Source organism: Spermophilus citellus (assembly GCF_964194105.1).
Source record: "Spermophilus citellus genome assembly, chromosome: X".
Classification (NCBI taxonomy): domain Eukaryota; kingdom Metazoa; phylum Chordata; class Mammalia; order Rodentia; family Sciuridae; genus Spermophilus; species Spermophilus citellus.
This window is the reverse complement of record NC_138190.1, coordinates 85,776,541-85,798,357: the sequence shown is the minus strand read 5'-3', so window position 1 is coordinate 85,798,357 and position 21,817 is coordinate 85,776,541. Positions and strand designations below refer to the sequence as shown.

Here is a 21,817-nt window from a genome sequence, read left to right as displayed (position 1 = left end):
AGTTTCAATTGCTAAATAGTGAAATTACAGGGCTGGGGTTATGGCTCAGTGGTACAGCACTTGCCTGGCACATATGAGGCACTGGGTTCAATCCTCAGCACCACAAAAATAAATAAATAAAAGTATTCTGTCCATCCACAAATAAAAATATTTTAAAAGAATGAAATTACACACTCAAGGTTATATATTCAATAAAAGGCAGAACTGGGTCAAGAACTGAGATCTTCTGATTCAGTTGTTAATGTGTTTGTTTATTTGCTTGTTTTGCTGTGCTAGGGATCAAACTAAGGGCTTTGGCATACTACCAGTGAGCTAAACCCCAAGCCCTTTGTATTAATTTAAATTTCCATTATGAAGAGTACAAAATAAGTAATATTAATACTTTGCTTTGAATAGGGCAAGTCTAGTGGGGTAATTATTATAATGCCTGACAAATATTATTCAATGTTTTACAAAGCATTTCTCCACACTTTGTCAAGATTAACTATAAAGTTAAAAGAGGGATGTTATTCCAAGTTTAGAAGGTAATATAGTATATTTCAAGTCACCAGGGACTCTAGGGAAAGGAAAGGGGCTTTGTTACCTTGAGGACTCCAGTCCACCACCAGTAGTGGGAGTCTTAGGAGGGAACAGGGTCCTGGAGAAGGGGCACAAAGCCTAGCACATAGGATATTACCCAAGGAAGGATGCACTTACCTTTCAGCTTCCAGGATCTATTGCTGGGTACAGGTGATACCTCCCTCAGCCCTCCCTCAGTTGTTTAATCCAGTGTTGCTAGTGCATGGTAGAAAGTAGGAGCTAACCCAACATAACTCCTGCACTCAGGACTGCATATGATCTACTCCACAACCCTAGAAAATTTCTCCCCATTTCACAGATGGTTGGATGTCCCTTTTAACAATATATCTTTAGGAACCACCAGGTTTATTATTCTAACATCAAGTCATAAAGATAATGTGAGTTTTTCCTATCATTTTGTGTTCTGAAAACAATCTGAGTGTCTTCCTGCCTTCATAAACTCAACAAATAATTATTTTAATTGTCTAGTATACATTGGTTTCCTACTGTTTATTTTTTATTATTTCCTTTATGACAAAAGCAACGTGTGTTTTATCATGGAAAAAATATAGATGAGGAAAAAGAATCATCTGCTTTAGTCCCACCACACAGAGAAAATTATTATTATTATTATTAGTAGTAGTAGTAGTAGTCTATTCAGTTGTATAGTTTTCCCTGTGCATGGATATATTATGTAACAATATATATTCTTTCAAAAATTAGCTGATACTGCACATATGGTTCTGAAAAACTGTTTTTTATTATTGTTTTACAATGTACCATGAACATTTCTTCCATGCACATGGGTGAAAATCCTCTACTAAAAGACAGCACTATAGTTAGGTCAAAAGTCTGCTGGTAACAAGAGTGACACCTAAAGGTAAGTATCAGCATAAGGTTAAAGCACATAGCCCGGCAAATGCCTGCCAGGGAAAGCAGGGCTGGCAATATTCTCATCAGAGAAATCATAATTAAAGGCCAAAGAATTAGACATATGGAACATCTTCTAAGTCCTTCTGGCCCCTACCTCCGCCCCTCACTCCCCTGACACCCCGCTGGCCCCTTGGGTTGAAGGCATCCTGAGCATCTCTTTGCATCCAGTGAAAACTACCCATTTTCTGTTGTTTTTTCCTTAGCTCTTCCTGAGCCCTTGACATATCTGCACATTCTCTCATCATCTCCTCACTGCTCAAATGCCTGTCCTGTAAGTCCTCCTGAGAGTCCTTGGGGGAATCATCGGTGCCCCTGTCCGTTTTTCTTTTGGCTTTCCGGGGCACATAATCTTCAGCGGGGCGCTTTTCGGCGGCCCGCAGCTCGCTGGCTGGCTTTGCCTGGGATTCTGGCTTGCCCTCCCCTGGTGGCTTGCTCTGACCTTCTGACTTGCCCTGCTTTTCTGCCTTGCCCCCATCTTTCGATTGTCCCTTCTCCTCTGGCCCTCCTTCATCCTCTAGCTTTCCCTCCCTTGCTGGCTTCCCCTCCTCGTCTGGCTTTTCTTCTTCATCTGATTTTCCTTCATCTTCTGTACTCCCTTCATCTTCCATCTTTCCCTCATTTTCTGGCTTTCCTTCATTTTCTTTGTAGAATTTTTCCATGTTGAGATATTTTCTCCTTTTTCTGTCCTGTGATAAAAAGGAGACACTGAATATTGAGGGCCTAGGGAATGAACACAGTCCTGATAGCACTTGCCTTTCTTGAAGTAGGGGTCTCTTGAACCTATCCCACCTTCCAGGTGCACTCCCTCCCTTACTTTCCATCCTTTCCTTCCCACTTCACACATGTTCACATGAATCAACCTTGCAAAAAATTTCTACAGGTGGGTCTCCCTGCAGATAAGGCGGGAAGAAGTATACTGAGAAACGTGTAGGGGAAATTGGACAGTAATCTTTGCTCTGGCCTTTGCAATACCCATGCCAGTTTTAACTGGGGACTCCCAACATACATAGACCTGAAGGAATCCCAGGAAGTTTTCTTCCCCACCACTTCAACCCCCCTCTAACCTGCAATTGTAAGATTCTGAAAACTGTAGACAGAACAGAACAATGGCCAGTTATCAGATTTCAGGACTACTCTGATATCCCAGGACATTACAAAGGCCACAACCTCCTTTCTCTCAATTCCTTATTCTTCCCCTCTATCCTCACTAGCCATGAAGTATAATATTCCTTTAGGGTCTTGACAAAGGTCATGTATTCTGAAACTGCACTAGAGAGGATTGGAGGAGGGGTTACAGGCAGTGGCCTCCACAACTTTTGCTCTGGCTTAAGTAAGTCCTGTTCCCAGGGATCCTGGGGCAGGTCCCACCGACCTGCACTTCTTCAGGTCTTTTCTCCTCTTTTCTGGGTTGATGCCCACAACCACAGACCTGAAGACCTATAGAGAGACAGGAGACATATGGTGAACGAGGGATTGAGAGAATGAATGGCAACTGGGACACAGATTCTTTTCAAACTATTTGTCAACACTTATCCAACTCCTATCACCCTCTACCTTTTCCCTTGCTTTCTCATATTCCCCTTCTACAGTATTCCCCTAAGACTCTTTCTTGATCTATTACTTGGCAGTGATAACAATTATTTCTGAAGTATTTCAATGTCACTGAATTCCACCCCCCCAAAAAAAAATCCTATGTCACCTATTCTTATACTAAAATGAATGGGTTCAGGATGTGATGTTCAGATAAAAAGGAGACACTGAATAGTGAGGGCCTAGGGAATGGAACACAGTCCTGATAGCACTTGCCTTTCTTGAGGTAGGGGTCTCTGAACCTATCCCACCTTCCAGTGCACTCCCACCCTTACTTTCCATCCTTACTTTCCACTCAGGTGTCTGCATTATAAACATCCCATTTCCCCGTCTGTGCACCCAGACATCACGAAGCCCATCACTTCCCTGAAAATGGACATGACAGAGCAGAGGGCATGGCAGAAATGACCAGAGCAATCCAGTAACCCCCTTCCTCCCCACATACACATTAACACCACATTTTCCTGCAATGCAAGAGACAAATCACTTCCAAACTCAGTAGAATTTTTGTTCCATACTACCTCCTGGCAACCCTCCCTAGTTCAGAAGCCACTCCTCTTCAATAGAGGGTTGGATCCTCCCCACTGCAGCACCTCCTCTCCCCCACCACTGACAAACCTCCCTGACCCTGGCCCTTGTGGCCCAGCATTTCTGGCTCCAAAATGGATGGAGGGTGGAGAAGACACAGGAAGAACTTAGGACTGGATGGGTTTCAGGGTCTACCCTCCACATCCTGGGGTGACAGCCTGTGCCCTCCTCCCACTGCCCTGCAGGGATTAGGCCATTTCCTCACGTCTTCTCCATGGCCCTCCATCAGATATAGACCAATCACCCACTTTCTAGGAGATCCCAACTGGGATCCATTCTCTACCACTGACCCCTCTGGAGCTCACCATCACCAAACCCTCCATTTCTTGCACCAAATGGGTGGGCATCTGGAAAGGAGTAGAGAGAAAATCCAATCCTGGATCCGCCAGGTTTTTGCCTTCTGTCATCCCTACCCAGGGGTCCACAGACAGCGATGGATTTGTAGTTATCCCGGGAAGATGACTCCTTCTCACATTTCCTTCTGTCAGAAGCCCAGATTTCTCCAGAGAAATAAAAGATGCTACCCAGATCTATTCCCCAACACTCACACAATTCTCTGCGCCAAAATGAATGGGGGTGGAAAATGAGTAGTGTATAGAAGCAGAAGAGATCCTTTATAGCCTCTGTCCGTTACCATTCCCACCTCAGCGACCCCCCGGCTTGTACCGACCTGCAGGTCTATAGGGCAGTTGCCCGCTTCTGTCCCTCAGTCTGAAGTCTGCCTTCTTCCACGGCAATAGGGAGCTGGTACCTGGAGGAGAGGGACTTCTGCACACGTCGGCTCCTGGTCACGTGACAAAAACGTCATCAGTGGGCTCGGGTCCCTAGTTTCCCTCCCACCCGCAGAAAGTGCGTCAGGAGCCAGCCCTTTCTTCCCTTCGCTACCACCCCCGCCCTCGCCCCCTCTCTCCCAACTCCACCGCGTGAGGTCCCGTCATTCATTTTGTTTTTTGCTAATTACAGAGGTCAAATGTGGTCCCCTTCCCTCTGTGTTGTGTATTTATTCTTCTCTGGTTATCAGAGAGGGGCTGCATGTTCTTTTAGGACTACTGGCCATTAATGCCTCTCTGAGGAATTTCTTGCCATTCTTTTATCCCAAGGCACCTACTCCTTAGATATACTTCTCACACCCAGTCGCTGATGTTCATTCTGCCTGTGATTCAGACTTTCACATAATGGGCACGGGATGGATCATCAAGTAGGGAAGCAAGTAGTTGAGATAGAGGTTTGATTTTCTTTTAAAAATTTTTAAAATTTTGTTTTATTCATATTTACTCTCTGGAGCATAAATTTTTCAGTTTTTTTTCCTAGTTGGGCATTTTCCCTTTTGTGTAAAAATCATTTAATAAAAGGTTTGATTTCCAAGAAAAAAAAATCTAACATGATGACCATACTGATTCCCCTAGACCAGGTGTTCTCAACTGAGGAAGTCTGTGACTGGCTCAAAATGGTATGAAATGTTTGCTGTTCAGAAAATAGTTGAGTATATGCACGTTTGTGGGAAGAAGATCTGTACCCTAGGAACCTAAGAAAGCTGACACATGAGAGAGTTGACATAATGAAGAAATACAAGCAATGAGAAAGAGAGAAGACAGAATGGAGAAGTTGCTACTTTTGTCCGTGCTTGGGAATGGGATGGGAAGGGAAAGAGACAAACAGTAGCTGAAACTTGTTAAAAAGGAGCTTACTTACTCCTTGAGTTCAGGCATTATTAGCCTATGAATCCCCCAAAATTATCTTCAAATAATGTATGCAGTGATGGTAGAGGACAGAGAGTATATGTAAATTTTATTTGATGTCTACATTTGCTAAAAATAGGGCTCATTGCTTTCATTAGATGTTCAAAGAGGTACATATTATATAAAAGATGAAGGCCTCTAGCCTAGAGAATATACTTTCATATACATATTATTTCAAAAACAGGGCTATATTTATTCTTCTTTTTATGGGAAATTCCTGTGACAGAAAATCAACCATTTTAAAATGTTCAATTCACTGGCATGTAGAGCAGTGAACATGGTATGAAACCATTACTTCTACTTATTTCCAAAACAGTCTCATCTACCCCCCAAACAGACCCCATATCCATTAGACAGTCATTTCTAATTCCTGATCCTCTTGGTCCCTAGCAAAAACTAATCTGCTTTCTATCTCCATGGATTTACGTATTCTGGATATTTCATATAAATTGAAATATTGTCTGGCTTCTTTTATTCTACATAATATTTTCAAGGTTCATCCACATGGTAGACTATACAATTCTTCATTCCTTTTTATGCATGAATAATATTTCATTATATATATGATATATATATATATATATATATATATATATATATATCACATTATATTTAATCTATTCACATATTAATGGATATTTGGGTTGTTCCTAACTTTTGACTGTCATGAATAATGCTGCCATAAATATTCATGTAAAAGATTTTGTGTGGGTGTATGATTTTATTTCTCTTGGGTATAAAACTATGAGTGCTTACATTCTTGAGGAACCACCAAACTGTGTTCCATAGCAGCTTCAATAATTTGCATTCCTACCAGCAATGTATATTTGATTTCAATTTTACCATATCTTTACGATTTTAATTTCCAGTTTTTAATGTTTATCATTCTACTGGGTGAAAAGTGGTTTTGATTTGCATTTTCCTAACCAATAATGATTTTGAGAATATTTTTCATGTTCTTATTTGATAGTTGTATATTTTCCTTGAAAAAAATATATATTCAAGTCATTTGCCCATTTTTAAAATTGGTTGTTTGCCTTTTCGTTGTTGAATTGTAAGAGTTCTTTATACATTTGGGGTATGCAACCCTTATCAGATATATTATTTGCAAATATTTCTTCCTATTCTGTAGACTTTTTTTCCACTTTCTTGATAATGTCTTTCAATACACAAAAGTTTATTTTTAATTTTTGAGAAAACTAATGTATCTATTTTCTTTTGTCAATGCTTTGGATGTCATTTCTAAAAGTCTATCACCAAATCCAACGTCTTGAAGATTTTCTCCTCTGTTTTCTTCTAAGAGTTTTATGGTTTAAGTTGTTATATTTAGGTCTTTGGCACATTTTGAGTTTGTTTTTATATACAATGTGAGCAAGGAGTATTTTTAATATATATTTTAGTTGTAGATGGACACAATATCTTTATTTTTTTATTTATTATTTTATGTGGTGCCAAGGATCAAACCCAATGCCTCACACTGAGCTACAACCCTAGAATCCAAGGAGTGATTTTTTTTTAAGATTTTAAGATTCTTGATGGCAGGAAACACCATACTGTCATGTGGAAAAATAAAATTCAGGACTTTTTGTTACTTACAGCTTCAAACTAGAGAAGGCTGCCAGTTAGGACTGCCACTGGAGTTACATCTGAATAACAGCTGGAGTTATAAAGAATTACTTATGTATGGCATGTGGTGGGTCTTCAACTAGGTTTTACTACCTCTTTATGGATTGGCTAATTTTAATAATTTATCAGGCTCCAGGGTATAGAGTCTATCCCTAGCTGTCTGGTATCTGGGCCCTGAGCAAATAGGGCTGGCGCATAATGGCCCAGAGGGTGAGATCTGGATAAGGGAAGAAGTTTGGAGTATAGAGTTAATCAGCTTCCCAAGAAGAACTGACAGGCCTCTAGCCAAGGCCTCAAAATTGCAATTAGACACAATTAATATAGAAATATATTACAATTATCCCCTGGATACCTTTACATCCATTTTAAGTCCAATTATTTGGGGTATTAAGTAGCCCTGAAAATATGTTATTATGAAAATAAAAAGAAAGAAAACATGTTAAAGTATGAGGAGTCTTTGGAAGCCAGCTGTAAACAAGTTTCCTACTTATATAACATTAGGCAGAAAATATAGTTGAAATTTTCAGCATTTCTAACAGTATCTTTGGTGGAGTTATAAAATGTGTTATCAATATGAATTGTATATATTTTGTGATAATCATTTCTTTGTGGATTTATTAGGTCAAGGTGACAGGTCCAAACATTATATTGCTGGAAGGAATGAACTGATGGTTCAGTTAAATAGATGCAAAATTTTATGGTATTTGTTTGTAAGCTAACAAAAGGTAATAGTTGTGGTGGTCATGGTTGTATAGGTAAGGCAGGAGCTAACTGGTAGAAAGCTGAAGGGTAAGGACTGGGGAAAAGTACTGGAATAGAAAGTCTCTCACCTGGCAATCAAGAAGTGAAGAGTCAGTTGTCTCCTGAGGGAAAAAGAAGCAATGTTCTCTATTAATTTTCATAGTAATGCCAACAGTATTAACCTCTACTGGATTTCCCTTTAGGCAAAAGAGTATAGGAGTGAATAAATACAAACATCATGGGCTAAGTAAGCAATGAACTCAGGAAACAATAGAATGTCTAATATCAAAAAGAAAAGCAATAAATTTCTCATGTTTATTTTGTCAGTGTTTTAGGAAAGGCAAGATATGGGCACTAATGGGGTGGTGATCTCAGCCCATTAATTGGGGGGTGAATTCTAAAAGTTCCCAAAAGTCTAAGGTTTTTTTTTCCCCAGAAGGATTGAGAGAGAAATTCTGCTGTAAATAGGTTTTAAATAACATATTTATATATTTAGAGGTATGTTGTTAATGTGGTTTCATGTTTTTTACTACTTAAAATAGCCATGGGGTCGGGCATGGTGGCACATGCCTGTAACCCCAGTGACTCAGGAGGCTGAGGCAGGAGGATGGCAAAGTTTGAGTCCAGCCTCAGCAATGTAGCAAGACCCTGTCTGAAAAAAATATATATTAAAAGGTCTGGGGATGTGACACAGTAGTTAAAGTGCCCCTGGGTTCAATCCCCAGTATAAAAAATTAAATAAAATATCCATGGGCATGGTTGGAACTTTAATATTAACCTCTAGTCAGCCCTTACAATTTAGCCAGTTACTATGGACCTCTTGCCTCAGATGTCAGTTTGATTAGCTTTGACAAACAAATAATGTGTTGTGGCTATAGTGTATGTATTGGCCAATTTTGGTGGCTAATCTGCAGCTTTGCCACATTTTTTTGAATATTTATTTTTTAGTTGTAGTTGAACACAATATCTTTATTTTTATGTGGTACTGGGGATCGAACCCAGGGCCTCGCATGTGCTAGGTGAGTGCTCTACCACTGAGCCACAATGCCAGCCCCTGCCATATTTGGTTGAAACAATGACTTATTTTAAGAGTTTGCCCTCCACATTGAAAGTCAATGAAAACACTCAGGCCAATAGTAACAAAATCAATATCCAAAAGAATTGTGTGTAGTTACACTTGATAGGCTTTTGTTTCTTGAGGTTGATTTCCCCCCAGCCTGTATTATTTTCAAGAAGGGTGCTATGGTTTTGATGTTAAGTGTCTCCCAAAAATCCATACAAAGATGCTTGGCCCTCAAGATGGCACTGTTGGGAGGAGATGTGGACCTTTTAGAGGCAAGTTCCTATGGTTATTGAAGGTGTGCTCTCCAAAATGATCATGAGATTCCTGGTTGTCTCTCCTCCCCCCACACCTACTTCCTGCCTTGTAATGTGACCATTTACTCTGACATGTACTTCTGCCAATGTCTATGCCATCCTCATCAGAGGCCAAACCAATTGGGGGGCCCCCTGATATTGAATTTAAATGTCCAGAACAATGAGTCAAAATAAACTGTCATTATTCCATATGTGGCCTGCATCAGTTATTTTTTATACTGATGGAAACCTGACTAAATACAGAGGAGTTGTCTGGTTTCATAAATATGATCACATGTCTACATACACTAAGGTCATAATACCAGGTCTCATTGGGACATTCCTCATTCTCTTTGGAGTTCTGGACATTACTAATAGTAACCAAGATACATATTTCACTTCACAAAATGTATAATGCTGGACTCTTGGAAAAAGTGTCTTATAGAACTCTTAATGCTCCAATGGGTCCCAGGTAGCTGAAAGACATAATGGTTTCCTTGAACAACTCCCTTTAAACTCCAATTTAAAATCAGCTGGTTTGGGCTGGGGTTGTGGCTCAGAGGTAGAGTGCTTGCCTAGCATGTGCTAGGCACTGGGTTCGATCCTCAGCACCACGTAAAGAAAACAAATAACTAAAATAAAGGTATTGTGTCCAACTACAACCATATATATATATATATATATACACACACACACACACATATATATATATATAAAACTTTAAATAAAAAATAAAATGAGCTTGTTTGTAAAAGAAGCATTAGTGAGATTAAGTGAAACTTTTAAATGAGGAATATCTTGCTTCCAGAATCCAAAAGGATGAAAAGATAAAATGTTTTTGGTGTTAATGTATGTGTCAAATGAACTTCCTTGGAGAAAGATGTTATTGACGTAATACCATACTTATGTATAACTAAAGAAACGTGGTTGCATTTAATATCTTAACTATAAAGATTGTGATGATAAGGTTGTGAATTACCTCATGGGAAACCTAGTAAAATGTATACTGCATTCCTTGAAATTGAAGGCAAACTGCAGCTGAGAGGCTGTTAAAGTAGTTGCTGAATAGATAATACTAGTGCAAGTTATAATGGTAAAATACTTACCAGTTGTTGACAGTTAAAAGTTAGTAGTTTTAATAATATTGGATATTGGATATAGGAGCATTAAAGGATGGGACCACAGCATCAAGGTTGTGGTAATCTATACCAAGTTCTCATTTATTTTTCTTTAGGTTTAAGAAGAGACAAAACTGGGGTGCAAATGGAGAAGCAGTGGAGATAATTATCCATCCATTAATTAGGTCTTATAGGTTTTAATCCTTAAAGTCCCTGTTTTAATTTACATTGAACCATCTTAGCTATTTTAACTGGCAGTCCATGGGTACCATTTTATCAAACCAATTTGTAAGTGTCAAAGATTTAATTTAATTATTTGTTGTGTCAGAGTATCTATGCCCACTATGGGATAGTTTAGAGCAATGGATTCTATTACTATGAAAGATTTAGACAAGGCTATGTAGTTAATTTTTTCACTATCTTATATTTAGATACTTCCATAAGATTATAGAGAATACCATGTTTAAGTTTAGGAAGATCTCCAGAAATAACTGTCCTTTGAACCCCAGTACTGATTAGGTCCACAAAACTTTGTCAATTGATGCATTTTACCAATCATTAAAGATTAAGAATATATGTTGCAGGTGCAAACACACACACAAACACAAATCCTTGTAGTTCCATATGAATTTTAGTATTGACATTTCTATTTTGATTTTGTTTCTTCTGTATTTCTATGTTTTCCTTTCTATTTTTATTTATGTTTTCTATTTATTTACTATATATGCAAAAAAAAGTCATTTGGGTTTTGATAATAATCACATTGAATTTGTAGAACAATTTGGATGATTTTGTAATCTTAATGTTATTAAGCCTTTTGATTCACAAATGTGTAATATATTTAATTCATTTAAAGTCTATATTAATCTGTATATCTGAGGCAACTTTATGAAGAAAAAGATTTATGAAGGAAAGATATCATTTATTTCACTGTTGTGGAAGTTCAGAAGTATGGCATCAGCTCTGTTCTGGTTAAACCCTCATGACCAATGGTATCACAGTGGCAGGAGCATGTACAGGAATAAGAAATCACATTGCCAGACAGGAAGCCAACAAGCAATTCAGGAGCTGTGCTTCCTTTTATAATAACTTGATCTTGCAAGAGCTCATGTGTCCCATGGGAGCTTCTTCTGAGGACAGCTCCCCCCACAACCTAAGAACATCTTATTTGGTCGCATGCCTTAAAGGTTCCACATCATTTTGCCACAACACCACACCATGGTTTTCAGCTTCCAACACCTGAAAACCTGGGAAACAAGCCACACCAAATTCATAGCATTATTTTAATTTTTTTTTCACAGGAATCTTTCATAGTTTTAGCTAAGTCATAGACCTCGACTAAGCTGATTTCTAAGTGTTTTATTCTTTTCAATGCTTTTGTAAGTAAATGTGATTTCTAATTCTCTTTTTTTTCATTGTTGGTTTATAGAAACATAACTTTTGGTTATATTGTATTATATAATTTTACTGAATTCTTAATTACTGATTCATTCTCTTGTTGCAAGTATGTTCATATCTTGAATATTTTTCTCATTGCTGTTTTATACATTTATCCTTTCATATAGAGGGAAAAAAAGGAGTTTCAAACCAGAATCGTAAAAACACTGGTTTTTATGGATGCCTATGTCTTTTCATTTCAACCTGAAATACTTCCATTAGCAGTTTATCATATTTTTGGTTCACTGTTAGTGAACTCTGATTTTGATTATATGAAATATCTTGATTTCTCCCTAATTTTAAAATGACAGTTCTATACATGGTTGCTAGATGTAAAATTCTTAGTTTACTGGTTTTCTTTGTTTCAGCATTTCAAATGTATCATCCTTCTGCCTTCTGATTTCCAAAGTTTGTATTGAGAAATTGGCTACTAATCTGGGGGCTAGGGTTGTGGCTCAGTGGTAGAGCGCTTGCCTAACATGCATGAGGCACTGGGTACTATCCACAGCACCACATGAACAAATTTAATAAAGAAAATAAAGGTATTATGTCCATCTACAACTAAAAAAACATAAAAAAGTAATTGGCTGCTAATCTTATTGAGGAGCCCTTATCCCTTATACGTATCGTGTGGCCTCTGTCTTGAAGTTTATCTTTCCTTGTCTTTTAAAAGTTTGATTATTATATCCAAGTGTGTATCTCTACATTTATCCTACTTGGAGTTCATGGAGTTTCTTGGGTGTGTAGATTCATGTGTTTTAACAAATTTGGAGAGGGGAGTGTGGAGAGGGGTAGGGTTGAGGGGATGTGAAGAATGGTAAAAAGACACAGATATTATTACCCCATATGCATGTATGATTACAGTAGTGGAGTGACTCTGAACCACGTACAGTCAGAGGAATGAGAAGTTTGCTCAAGAGGCTAAGAATATAGCTCGGTTGGTAGAGTGCCTGCCTCACATGCAGAAGGCCCTGGGTTGAATCCACAGCACCACAAAACAAATAAACAAAAAACTGAGAAGTTGTGCTCCATTTGTGTACTATATAACAAAATGCATTCTGCTCTAAAATAAATTAATTAATTAAAAAATTTTGGAAAGTTTTCAGCTCTTATTTCTTTAAGTATTCCTTTGTTCCATTCTCTTCTTCTGGAACTCATATTATGCTGAGATGCTTGATGGCATTATAGAAGACTCTGTGCCTCTTTACATTCTTTTTTTTTTTTTTTATTCTGCTGAGACTAGATAGTGTCAACTGACCTGTCTTCAAGTTCACTGATTCTTTATTATGCCTCATTGCAAGAGGGGAAAAATATTTAGTCTTTATACACACATTATGTATATTTCTATATATACATTTTTTTTGTCAGGGGATGTATTTTACCTATTCATGGTGGCTAAGTATCTTAATCACTAAAGGATTTGGAATTTTAGCAAATGTTGTTTTGTACTCTTGGTCGAGAATGATCACATGATTTTTATTTTTCAGTATGTAATGTAGTGAATTACATTTTTTTCAAATATTAACCCTACTTTGGCTTCCTGTGATAGAACTTATTTGTTCATGATGTATTGTTTTTTTTAATATATTATTGAATTTGATTTTACTATTTTTTTTGTTTGGGGGGCCTTTTAAAAATATTTTGTAAATGCATTATAGTCATACATAATAGTGGGGATAACTTTGAGTAGTCATAAATGCATTTATTAACGTTTTAAAAATTTTTGCACAAGACTGGGAGTGTACTCTTTTGCAGAACACTTGATTAATATGCATAAAGCCCTGTTTTCAATCCTGTCGCTGGAGAAAGGAAAGAAGGAAAAAAAGATGATCTTTGCATATATGATCCCGAAGAAGATTGATTTGTAATTATCTTTCCCTGTAATGCAATTGTCTGGCTTAATTATCTGAGTAATTCTAGCCTCATAAATGAAGTTGGAAAATATTCCCTCCTCTTCAACTTCCTGGAAGATTTTTACATAGCTAATTAGTGTATGTCATCATTAAATGTTTGGCAGAATTACCAGTAAAGCCATCTCAATATAGTGTCTTTGCAAGAAGTATTTTAAATAAAAATTTCATTTATTTAACAGTTGTAGAGCTCGCGCGCGTGCGCGCGCTCTCTCTCTCTCTCTCTTTGTGGTACTGGGGATTGATTGAACCCAGAAGCATCACACCACTGAACTACATTCCCAGATCTATTTTTTTTAGACATGATCTCACTAACTTTTCCATGCTGGCCTTGAAATTATAATCCTCCTGCCTCAGCCTCCCGAGTCTCTGTGACTGATTACAGGAGAGTGCCCCTGCACCTGGCAGCTTTCTTCTTTTCTTATGTATATATAAAGTTCTACAAATTTCTATGTGCTTCTTTTACCATATCCTATAAATTATCATATGTTGTGTTTTCATTTCCATGCAATTAAAAGTAAAAGTACCTTATAATTTCTATTTCTCCTCCCCCCGCCCTCTGGCTTTTGAATCCAGGGCTTACACATGCTACACAAGTGATCTACCACTGGGCTGTATCCCCAACTAATTTCTTTTTTTCATTTCTTCTTTGAGCCATGGGATATTTATATGTGTCGTTTGTTCCTAATTTTAAAACTGGGACTTTTCCAGAGATCTTTTTCTTACTGATTCCTTATTTAATTCCATTGTGCTCAGAGAACACAGGTTTTATAATTTCAATCCTGTTAACATTGTTGAAACTTATTTTATGGCTATGAATACGGGCTACCTTGGTAAATATCCCATGTGCATGTGAAACAAATATATATACTACTATTTTTGGTTGCAAGTTTTACAATTGTCAACTAGGTCAGACAGGTTGGTGTTATTATTGAATTATGTTGATTTTCTAAATACTCATTCTATCAGTTTTTTAGAGACACTTGAAATATCTGACTTTATTTAGATTGTTTATTTTTCCTTGCAATTCTATGAATTTTTGCTTCATGTATTTTTTTGGGGGGGGGTTACTGGGGATTTTGGCTGGGCACTCAATCACTGAGCCACATCTCAAGCCCTATTTTGTATTTTATTTAGAGACAGGGTCTCACTAGGTTGCTTAGCACCTCACTGTTGCTGAGGCTGGCTTTGAACTCTCAATCCTCCTGCCTTAGCCTCCCAAACCGCTGGGATTACAGGCATGTGCCACTGTGCCTGGTAATTTTTGCTTCATTTATTTTGAAGCATTGTACTATGTGAATGTTTAGGATTACTGTCTTCTTGACAAATTTGCCACTTAAAATTATGTATTGACCCCATTTATTCCTGATATTCTTTGCTCTATAATTTATTGTCTTATATCAGTATAGACAAATATTTAAGTTTTGATTAAATTATTCATCTTTTCAATCCTTTTACTTGTAACCAATTTGTATCTTTAAATTTAAAATAGGATTCTTACAGACAACATATAATTGTGTTACTCTTTTATATTGAATTTGACAATCTCTGCTTTATAATTGAGGTATTTATAGACCATTTACATTAACATAATTATTGGTATGTTTGGACTTAATTCAACCAACTTGTGATTTGTTTCCATTTGTCCCATCTACTCTGTGTTCTCTTTTTCCTGTAATATTTTTTTTAAGAGAGAGTGAGAGAGGAGAGAGAGAATTTTTAATATTTTTTAGTTCTCGGCGGACACAACATCTTTGTTGGTATGTGGTGCTGAGGATCGAACCCGGGCCGCACACATGCCAGGCGAGCGCGCTGCCGCTTGAGCCACATCCCCAGCCCATCCTGTAATATTTTTGACTGAGTATTTTTGTCACAGGAGAGTGGGGAGCTGAAGCTCCAAACCTCAGTTCTTGTGTTCCAATAAACAAATTTGGAGTCAAGACACCAAAAGCCATGGAAGAGCATTTTACTATAAGTGAAAGTGAAATAAGGCTCAAGCAACGGCCCTGGACCATTTCCGAGCAGAGAACATCAAAGAAAACAATGCTGTTTCCAAATTTATTACCGTTTGATGCTTACACCAGAACTGGGTTCCACCTTCTGCAGTCTTTACCAATCAGATATTCATCTCCTTCTTTATATGCAGTGGGGGAGTTCTTGATCCTAGTTGGTCCTCTACAGAACTGTGATTGTGGCCATTCTATGGGGGTGGGGCTTCATCTACAAATCAATTTTATGTTGCTACAGGTGCTGGGGTCAATAACTGGACAGACTTCATCCTAATGCACCTGTGCCATTAATGAAATTTCCTTCCTGAAATACATTGAGAAACCTAAGGCCATAAATCCCAACTATACAATGACCTCAGTAGACCCTGACAGGAGTTAGCCCCATGGTTCTTGATTTCTTTAAGTATTTCTTAATGGACTCCCTTTGTTTCCACTTGTTTATTCTCAGGACTAGTACACCTGTTAGTGTTCTACAAGTTACTTGATTGTTCATTAAAGGCAATTTCAAAGAAACCGTGTGACCCTGCTATGTTATTGGTTCTCATTGCTGCTACCTAACATTTTGAGGACTCTATTTTAATCTCATACAGTGTCTTATTAGCTTTAACATTTTAATGGTTGTTTTAGGGGGTATATCATAAGTATTTAATGTATCAGGATCTCTGAATTGTATTAAATGTATAGACTACACACTTACAATCACATACTTACATTTCTCTTCTTCTGGCCTTTGGTTATTGACTTACATTTATTTCCACATTATGAATCCTATAATATGCAGTAAGTTGTGAACAATTATAAGGTGTATGTTATTTACTCCCCCTTTCAGATTTGCTCTTCACTGATGTTTAATACCTGCAAACTATTGTTTCATATATTTTGTTCAGGTTCTAGATGCTTCAGTTAGGAAGTAAATACACTTCCTCTTACTCCATTTTCATTGGAAGCATAAATGTGGCTTCATATTTTAAATGTTTACTCATAATCACTTCTAATCACAGTGCACTTTCTATGCCATCTGTGTCCCCTCCTTGCTCAAACTGCAGTTCTTTCTTTTGTCACATAGTAACCATTACATTTATTTTCTAAAATTTTTTAAGTGAAAATTTGGAGAAAGCTCAGAAACTTATTACTTCATCTGGTCCATACAGCAACCATGGAGATGATTATTATCTTCATATTACTGATAAATTACCTCTAAAGAGATGTGTCTTTTATTTCTAAATAACAGATCCCAAAAGTGAGCTAAAATTAAGATTCTGTAACAAGTGTTTAGTAAGTGCTCATATTACTTTTATAGGGTGATTAAACTCAATAAATAATGTAATGTTTGCAAAAATGTGAAAATATGGATAAAAATAAAAATCCCTTAGAGTTCCAACACAAAAAACAACACTATTTACTTTATATAACTATATCTATTCACATGTAAGATATTAAGTAAAAAATGATGCTTTTTTAAATTGCTTTATTAACTTCACAATATAATAATGAGCATCTTTCCATGCAATATGTAAAAGTCCCCTGCTGACAGAAACTTACAAACTGGGTCAAACACACAACATTCAACTAGAAGCTGGTACCAGGAGACCCACAAGATACAAATAACATCAAAAGGTTCACCACAAATTCATCACAAATACATAAGTTTAGGAAGCAGGGGTTCCTCTGTTAACCTCAAGGAAAACATCAGGATTCAGGGCATAAGGCAAAACTCGTCATGATGGTCATGGTGAGGGGGGTCAGTGCTAACTGCACGCAGGCTATGACTCAACTGCCTTTCCCTCAGCTTTTCCATGAGCTGTCTCACCTCCTCCCCAAACCTTTCCATATTCTCTTCTCTCATCCTTGCCTGTGGCTCTCCAAGCCTGTGCATCAGGTCCCATCTATAGTGCAGGATGGGCTGCCTAACACGGAACCGCCTACGATTTCCTCTAGGCACAAAGTATTCACCAGCTTCCAAAGGGAGGGCCAAGGGCTCCCTTTTATTAGCATCTTGCTCCTTTTCACCCTTTTCTTCATTTTCCTGATGGTTGTTTTCCTCGCTGAGATTTTTTAACACTTGTTTCTCTTTGGACTCCATTACTCCTAGAAGACAAGAGACAGAAGGGACTGAATCCTTAGTGGACAGATCAGCACCGAGGACAGAGGCCCTACTAAGCACTTTTCAAAACGCAGAGGCCTAGATTTGAAAGGCCTTTTGTGAATTGCATTTTCCCACCTGAGAGGCACCGTGCGCCCTCTAGGGGGCCGGGTCCAACCCCTCCCTCCCTCAAAGCCCACCATTTTCCCTGCAGATGCATCTCCTGGCCTCCGCAGGCACCAAAATGGAGGACAGAGATGAAGGGCGAGGCGGGGCGGGGGAGGGGATGCGGAGGGGTGTTGGGGGTCTCAGACTGGGCTTTGCACACCTCCCTCTGCCCCCCTCCCCGCCTCCCAGCACTGCCCCTCGCACCCACCTGGGCCTATCCTTGCCGTCTCCTCCTGCTCCTCTGGATTCTCGCCGCCGGCCGCGCCGCCGCCGCCGCCGCGACTCTTAATCCGCAGACCTGCAGACCGAGGTGGGGGCACAGGGGGCTGCTATAGCCCAGTGCTCGGCCCCGGCCCCGGCCCCGGCCCAGGCCCAGGCCCCTTCCTCGCCGTGCTCGGTCCAGCCCCGCCCCCAAGCTGACCACCATTTTCTGCACCAGACGACGGGGGCGGGGCAGGGGTGTGGAAAATGCTGGGTTCTGGCGCAGACAGGTGTTTCCAGGGATCGGGACCGTCCCCCCATCCCCCCGCCGCTGCGGAGCCTCTGCTGGACTGGGAGCTGCGTGTCTCATTGGACCCCCAGGAAGGGGTCCGCTCTCCCACTCCAACCTCAGGGGCCCCCTCCGGGTCCTTACCCGCTCCTCCGGCGCCTCCTACTTTTCTGGGCCACCCCTGGCCCGCTCGCCAAAAGGGCCACCTGCGCAGCTACCGCCTAGAGGGAGCGAGCGAACGCTGGAACTGCCGCTGTAGTGAGGTGCGCAACGGATCACGTGAGGCTACGTCACAGCCAACGGCTCCACCCGCGTCCCGCGCCCCCTCCCGCCATCCAGAGTGGGCGTGGCTTGGCGTCAAGGCCCCAGCTTCTCTCAAGGGCCTTTGGACATCAGCATCCTGGGCCCTGATGCTGTGGCTTTTGTGTATTCCTAGGCCTTTCTCTGCCTATCGGAGAAGAGCAGTGTCTTTTCACCAGAATGTTGGCCATTCCTCCTTCTAGAACTGGGGAATTGTCCGGCCCTCTCCTCTATTTCGGGGATACACTTTTTTCCTCTTGCTTTTTTCTTGGCAATACCAATGCTCTCGCCATTTTCCCTCTACTAAGATGTGTGCAAGAGTTATGTCAGAAAAAGAGCCTGAGAGAGTGATTTTTTAATCAATTTTAATGCCTTTCTGTATTGTTCCTTTGAGAGTAAACAACAAAAATACTTACATAAAAAGGAAATAAGGGGGCTGGGGCTGGGGCTGGGGCTGAGTGGTAGAGGACTTCCCTGGCATGTGTGAGGCCCTGGGTTGGATTCTTAACACCGCGTATAAATAAATAAAATAAAGGTCTATCAATAACGTAAAAAAATCTTTTAAAAAAAGGAAATAAGGCTGGATTGTAGCTCAGTGGTAGAATGCTTGCCTCAGACGTGTGAGGTACTAGGTTCGATCCTAAACACCACATTAAAAAAAATGAAATACATGTATTGTGTCCATCTATAACTAAAAATATTTTTTAAAGCAAATAATAGTTATTTTTATTTGAAAAACAGGATTAAAGTTGGGGAAAAGTCCCAACCATCTGTCTCTTCTGCTAAGTCATTATATAAATATAGACTACAGGCAGCTGCTCTTTTAGAACTTGGAAAAGGACAGGGCAGCTGATGGTTCCTCTTGTGAGGGGCCTCTAGACACTTAAGAGGTAAGAGAGTGCAATGCAACAGAAGATTGTAATAGAGCTTCGGAATTTTTTTTTTAAAAAGATACCCTTAATAAGTTTCTGTATTAAATGGTTATATCTGGTTTTGGACATTAAATTATAATTATTTAGAAAATCCTAAGAATTTTACAATAAACCTATTACAGGACTATGAATGGAATTTAGGAAGGTTACAATTACATGATAAATATGCAAAATACATTGCATTCTTATATGTTAGCAATAAATAATTCAAAATATAAAAATATCATTTATGGTAGTTTCAAAAGAATATGACATATTTAGAAAGAAAATTTTAAAATATAAGAACGCTGTTGACTAAAAACTGCAAAACACTGCTGAAAGAAACTATGGATCAAAACAAATGTAACCCTAACAGTGTTAATCTTTCTGGTATTCAACATTCTGAATTAATCTATAAATTTTGTGTAATCAAAATCCCAGTAGATAGCTTTATGAAAATTATGAAACTTTCCCTCAAGTTTATATGGAAATTAAGAGATTTTAGAATAGACAAAATTATTTTGAAAAAAAAACTCCAAGAATCCAGAGGATTATGTTATATGACTTCAAGACTTAAGATGCTGAAATAAAGATAATGTAGTATTATACACTTATAAATCAGTGGAATAAAATGGAGTCTAGCAATAGACTCATATGTATGTATATGGCTAATTTTGTTTTTGACAAAGCTGTCAAGGTAATTCAATAGGGAACATAATGGTCTTTTTAAACAAATTATGCTGAAACAATTGGAAATCCTTATAAGAATAAAAGAAACCTTGTCTTTTACTTCTACTGCACAGAATAATCAAAAATTGGCATTGGCCTAAATTTAAAAGCTCAAATTATTAAACTTTAGGAATAAAACATAAAGATTCTATCTCTTCAGGAAGATCTTCAGGTAGGATACAAAAAGAACAGATCACAAAAGAAAAAAAATGATAATTTGGACTTATCAAAATTTAAAACTCTGCCCTTTTAAAACCATAGTCAAGACATTGAAATGGTGAAAACGTTCCAAATCATTGATTTGAAATAGGTTATTCTTATCTATATTCTCCCTACACTGTAATAACAAACCAGAAATTCTTGCTCCTATCTGTCACTTAGTACCCATTGATCAGTCTTTCCCCAGTCCTCTACCACCCCCATGCTTCCCAAACTCTAGTAACCCAATTCTATTCTCAACTTCTATGAGACAAACTTTTGTAGATTTCCCATGTGAGTGAGATCATGTAGTACTTGTCTTACTGTGTCTGATTTATTTAATTTAACATAATAATCTCTAGTTACATCTGTTATGGTTTGGATGTGAAGTGTCCCACGAAAGCTTACATGTGAGACAATTCAAGAGGGTTCAGAGGAGTAATGATTAGGTTGTGAGAGCCTTAACCCAATCAGTAAATTAATCCCCTGATGGGATTAACTGAGGAGTAACTAGGGGCAGGTGGGGTGTGGCTGAAGGAGGTGGGTCATTGGGGGCATGCCTTTGGGGTATATATTTATATCTGGGATGTTGAGTCTCTCTCTTTGTTTTCTGGTCATCATGTTACCTGCTTCCCTGCACCACACTATTCCACCATGCTGTTCGGCTTCACCTCCAGCCCTGAGGAATGGAGCTAGCTGTCTATGGACGGAGACCTCTGAAACGGTGAGCCCCTAAATAAACTTTTCCTCCTTAAAATTGTTGTTGTTAGGTTCTTTATTCACAGCAGTGAAAAAGCTGACTAAAACACCATCCATATCACAATTTTCATTGGCTGTGTTTTATGCTTTTGTTTCGCACAACAGTATTTCATTGTGTATATGTATCACATTTTCTTTATCCATTCATCAGGTGATGGATACTTAGGTTGTTTCCATTTCACGAGTAATTTAAATAGTGCTGCAATGAACATGGAAGTGCAGAACTCTCTTCTACATATTGATTTAATTCCCTTTAGGTATATATCCAGTAGTGGGATTGCTGCATCATGAGGTAGTTCTATTTTTTAATTTTTTGAGGAAACTCCATACTATTTTCCATAATGGCCGTACTAGTTTATAGTCCCACCAATAGTGTGAAGTGTTGCCTTTTTCCCTCATCCCTCAATAGCACTTGTTGTTATCTTTAGTCTTTTTGATAATAGTAATTATTAATGGGGTAAGAGGATAACACATTGTGGTTTTGATATGCATTCTCTGATGATTAACATTGCTAGTATTTTTTTTCATATACTTGTTGGACATTTGTATGTCTTCTTTTGAGTAATGTCTATTT

The 21,817-nt window shown here is 38.6% G+C and overlaps 3 protein-coding genes across 3 annotated transcripts in view; 1 reads left to right on the top strand and 2 right to left on the bottom strand.

Moving 5' to 3' along the window:
• Positions 1-1,544: 1,544 nt before the first annotated feature.
• TCEAL5 (transcription elongation factor A like 5) lies at positions 1,545-2,924 on the bottom strand (the record flags this gene model as incomplete). The annotated part of the gene is made up of 2 exons (XM_081277122.1): positions 2,864-2,924; positions 1,545-2,172 (listed from the first exon to the last, which is right to left on the bottom strand). Exon 2 carries the CDS (start codon positions 2,148-2,150, stop codon positions 1,545-1,547), a length of 606 nt encoding a protein of 201 aa, XP_081133248.1. The 5' UTR covers positions 2,151-2,172; positions 2,864-2,924.
• A 14,132-nt stretch (positions 2,925-17,056) lies between these two features.
• On the bottom strand, positions 17,057-18,643 carry LOC308639114 (protein BEX1). Its single transcript, XM_081277127.1, has 3 exons — positions 18,491-18,643; positions 18,065-18,154; positions 17,057-17,693 (listed from the first exon to the last, which is right to left on the bottom strand). Exon 3 carries the CDS (start codon positions 17,686-17,688, stop codon positions 17,302-17,304), a length of 387 nt encoding a protein of 128 aa, XP_081133253.1. The 5' UTR covers positions 17,689-17,693; positions 18,065-18,154; positions 18,491-18,643; the 3' UTR covers positions 17,057-17,301.
• Positions 18,644-19,514: 871 nt separating this feature from the next.
• Positions 19,515-21,817, top strand: part of TCEAL7 (transcription elongation factor A like 7) — a 34,122-nt gene continuing 31,819 nt past the window's right edge. Inside the window, exon 1 of the mRNA XM_081278137.1 lies at positions 19,515-19,536. The gene's annotated coding sequence lies outside the window, so the exon portion shown is untranslated. The remainder of the gene's footprint in view (positions 19,537-21,817) is intronic.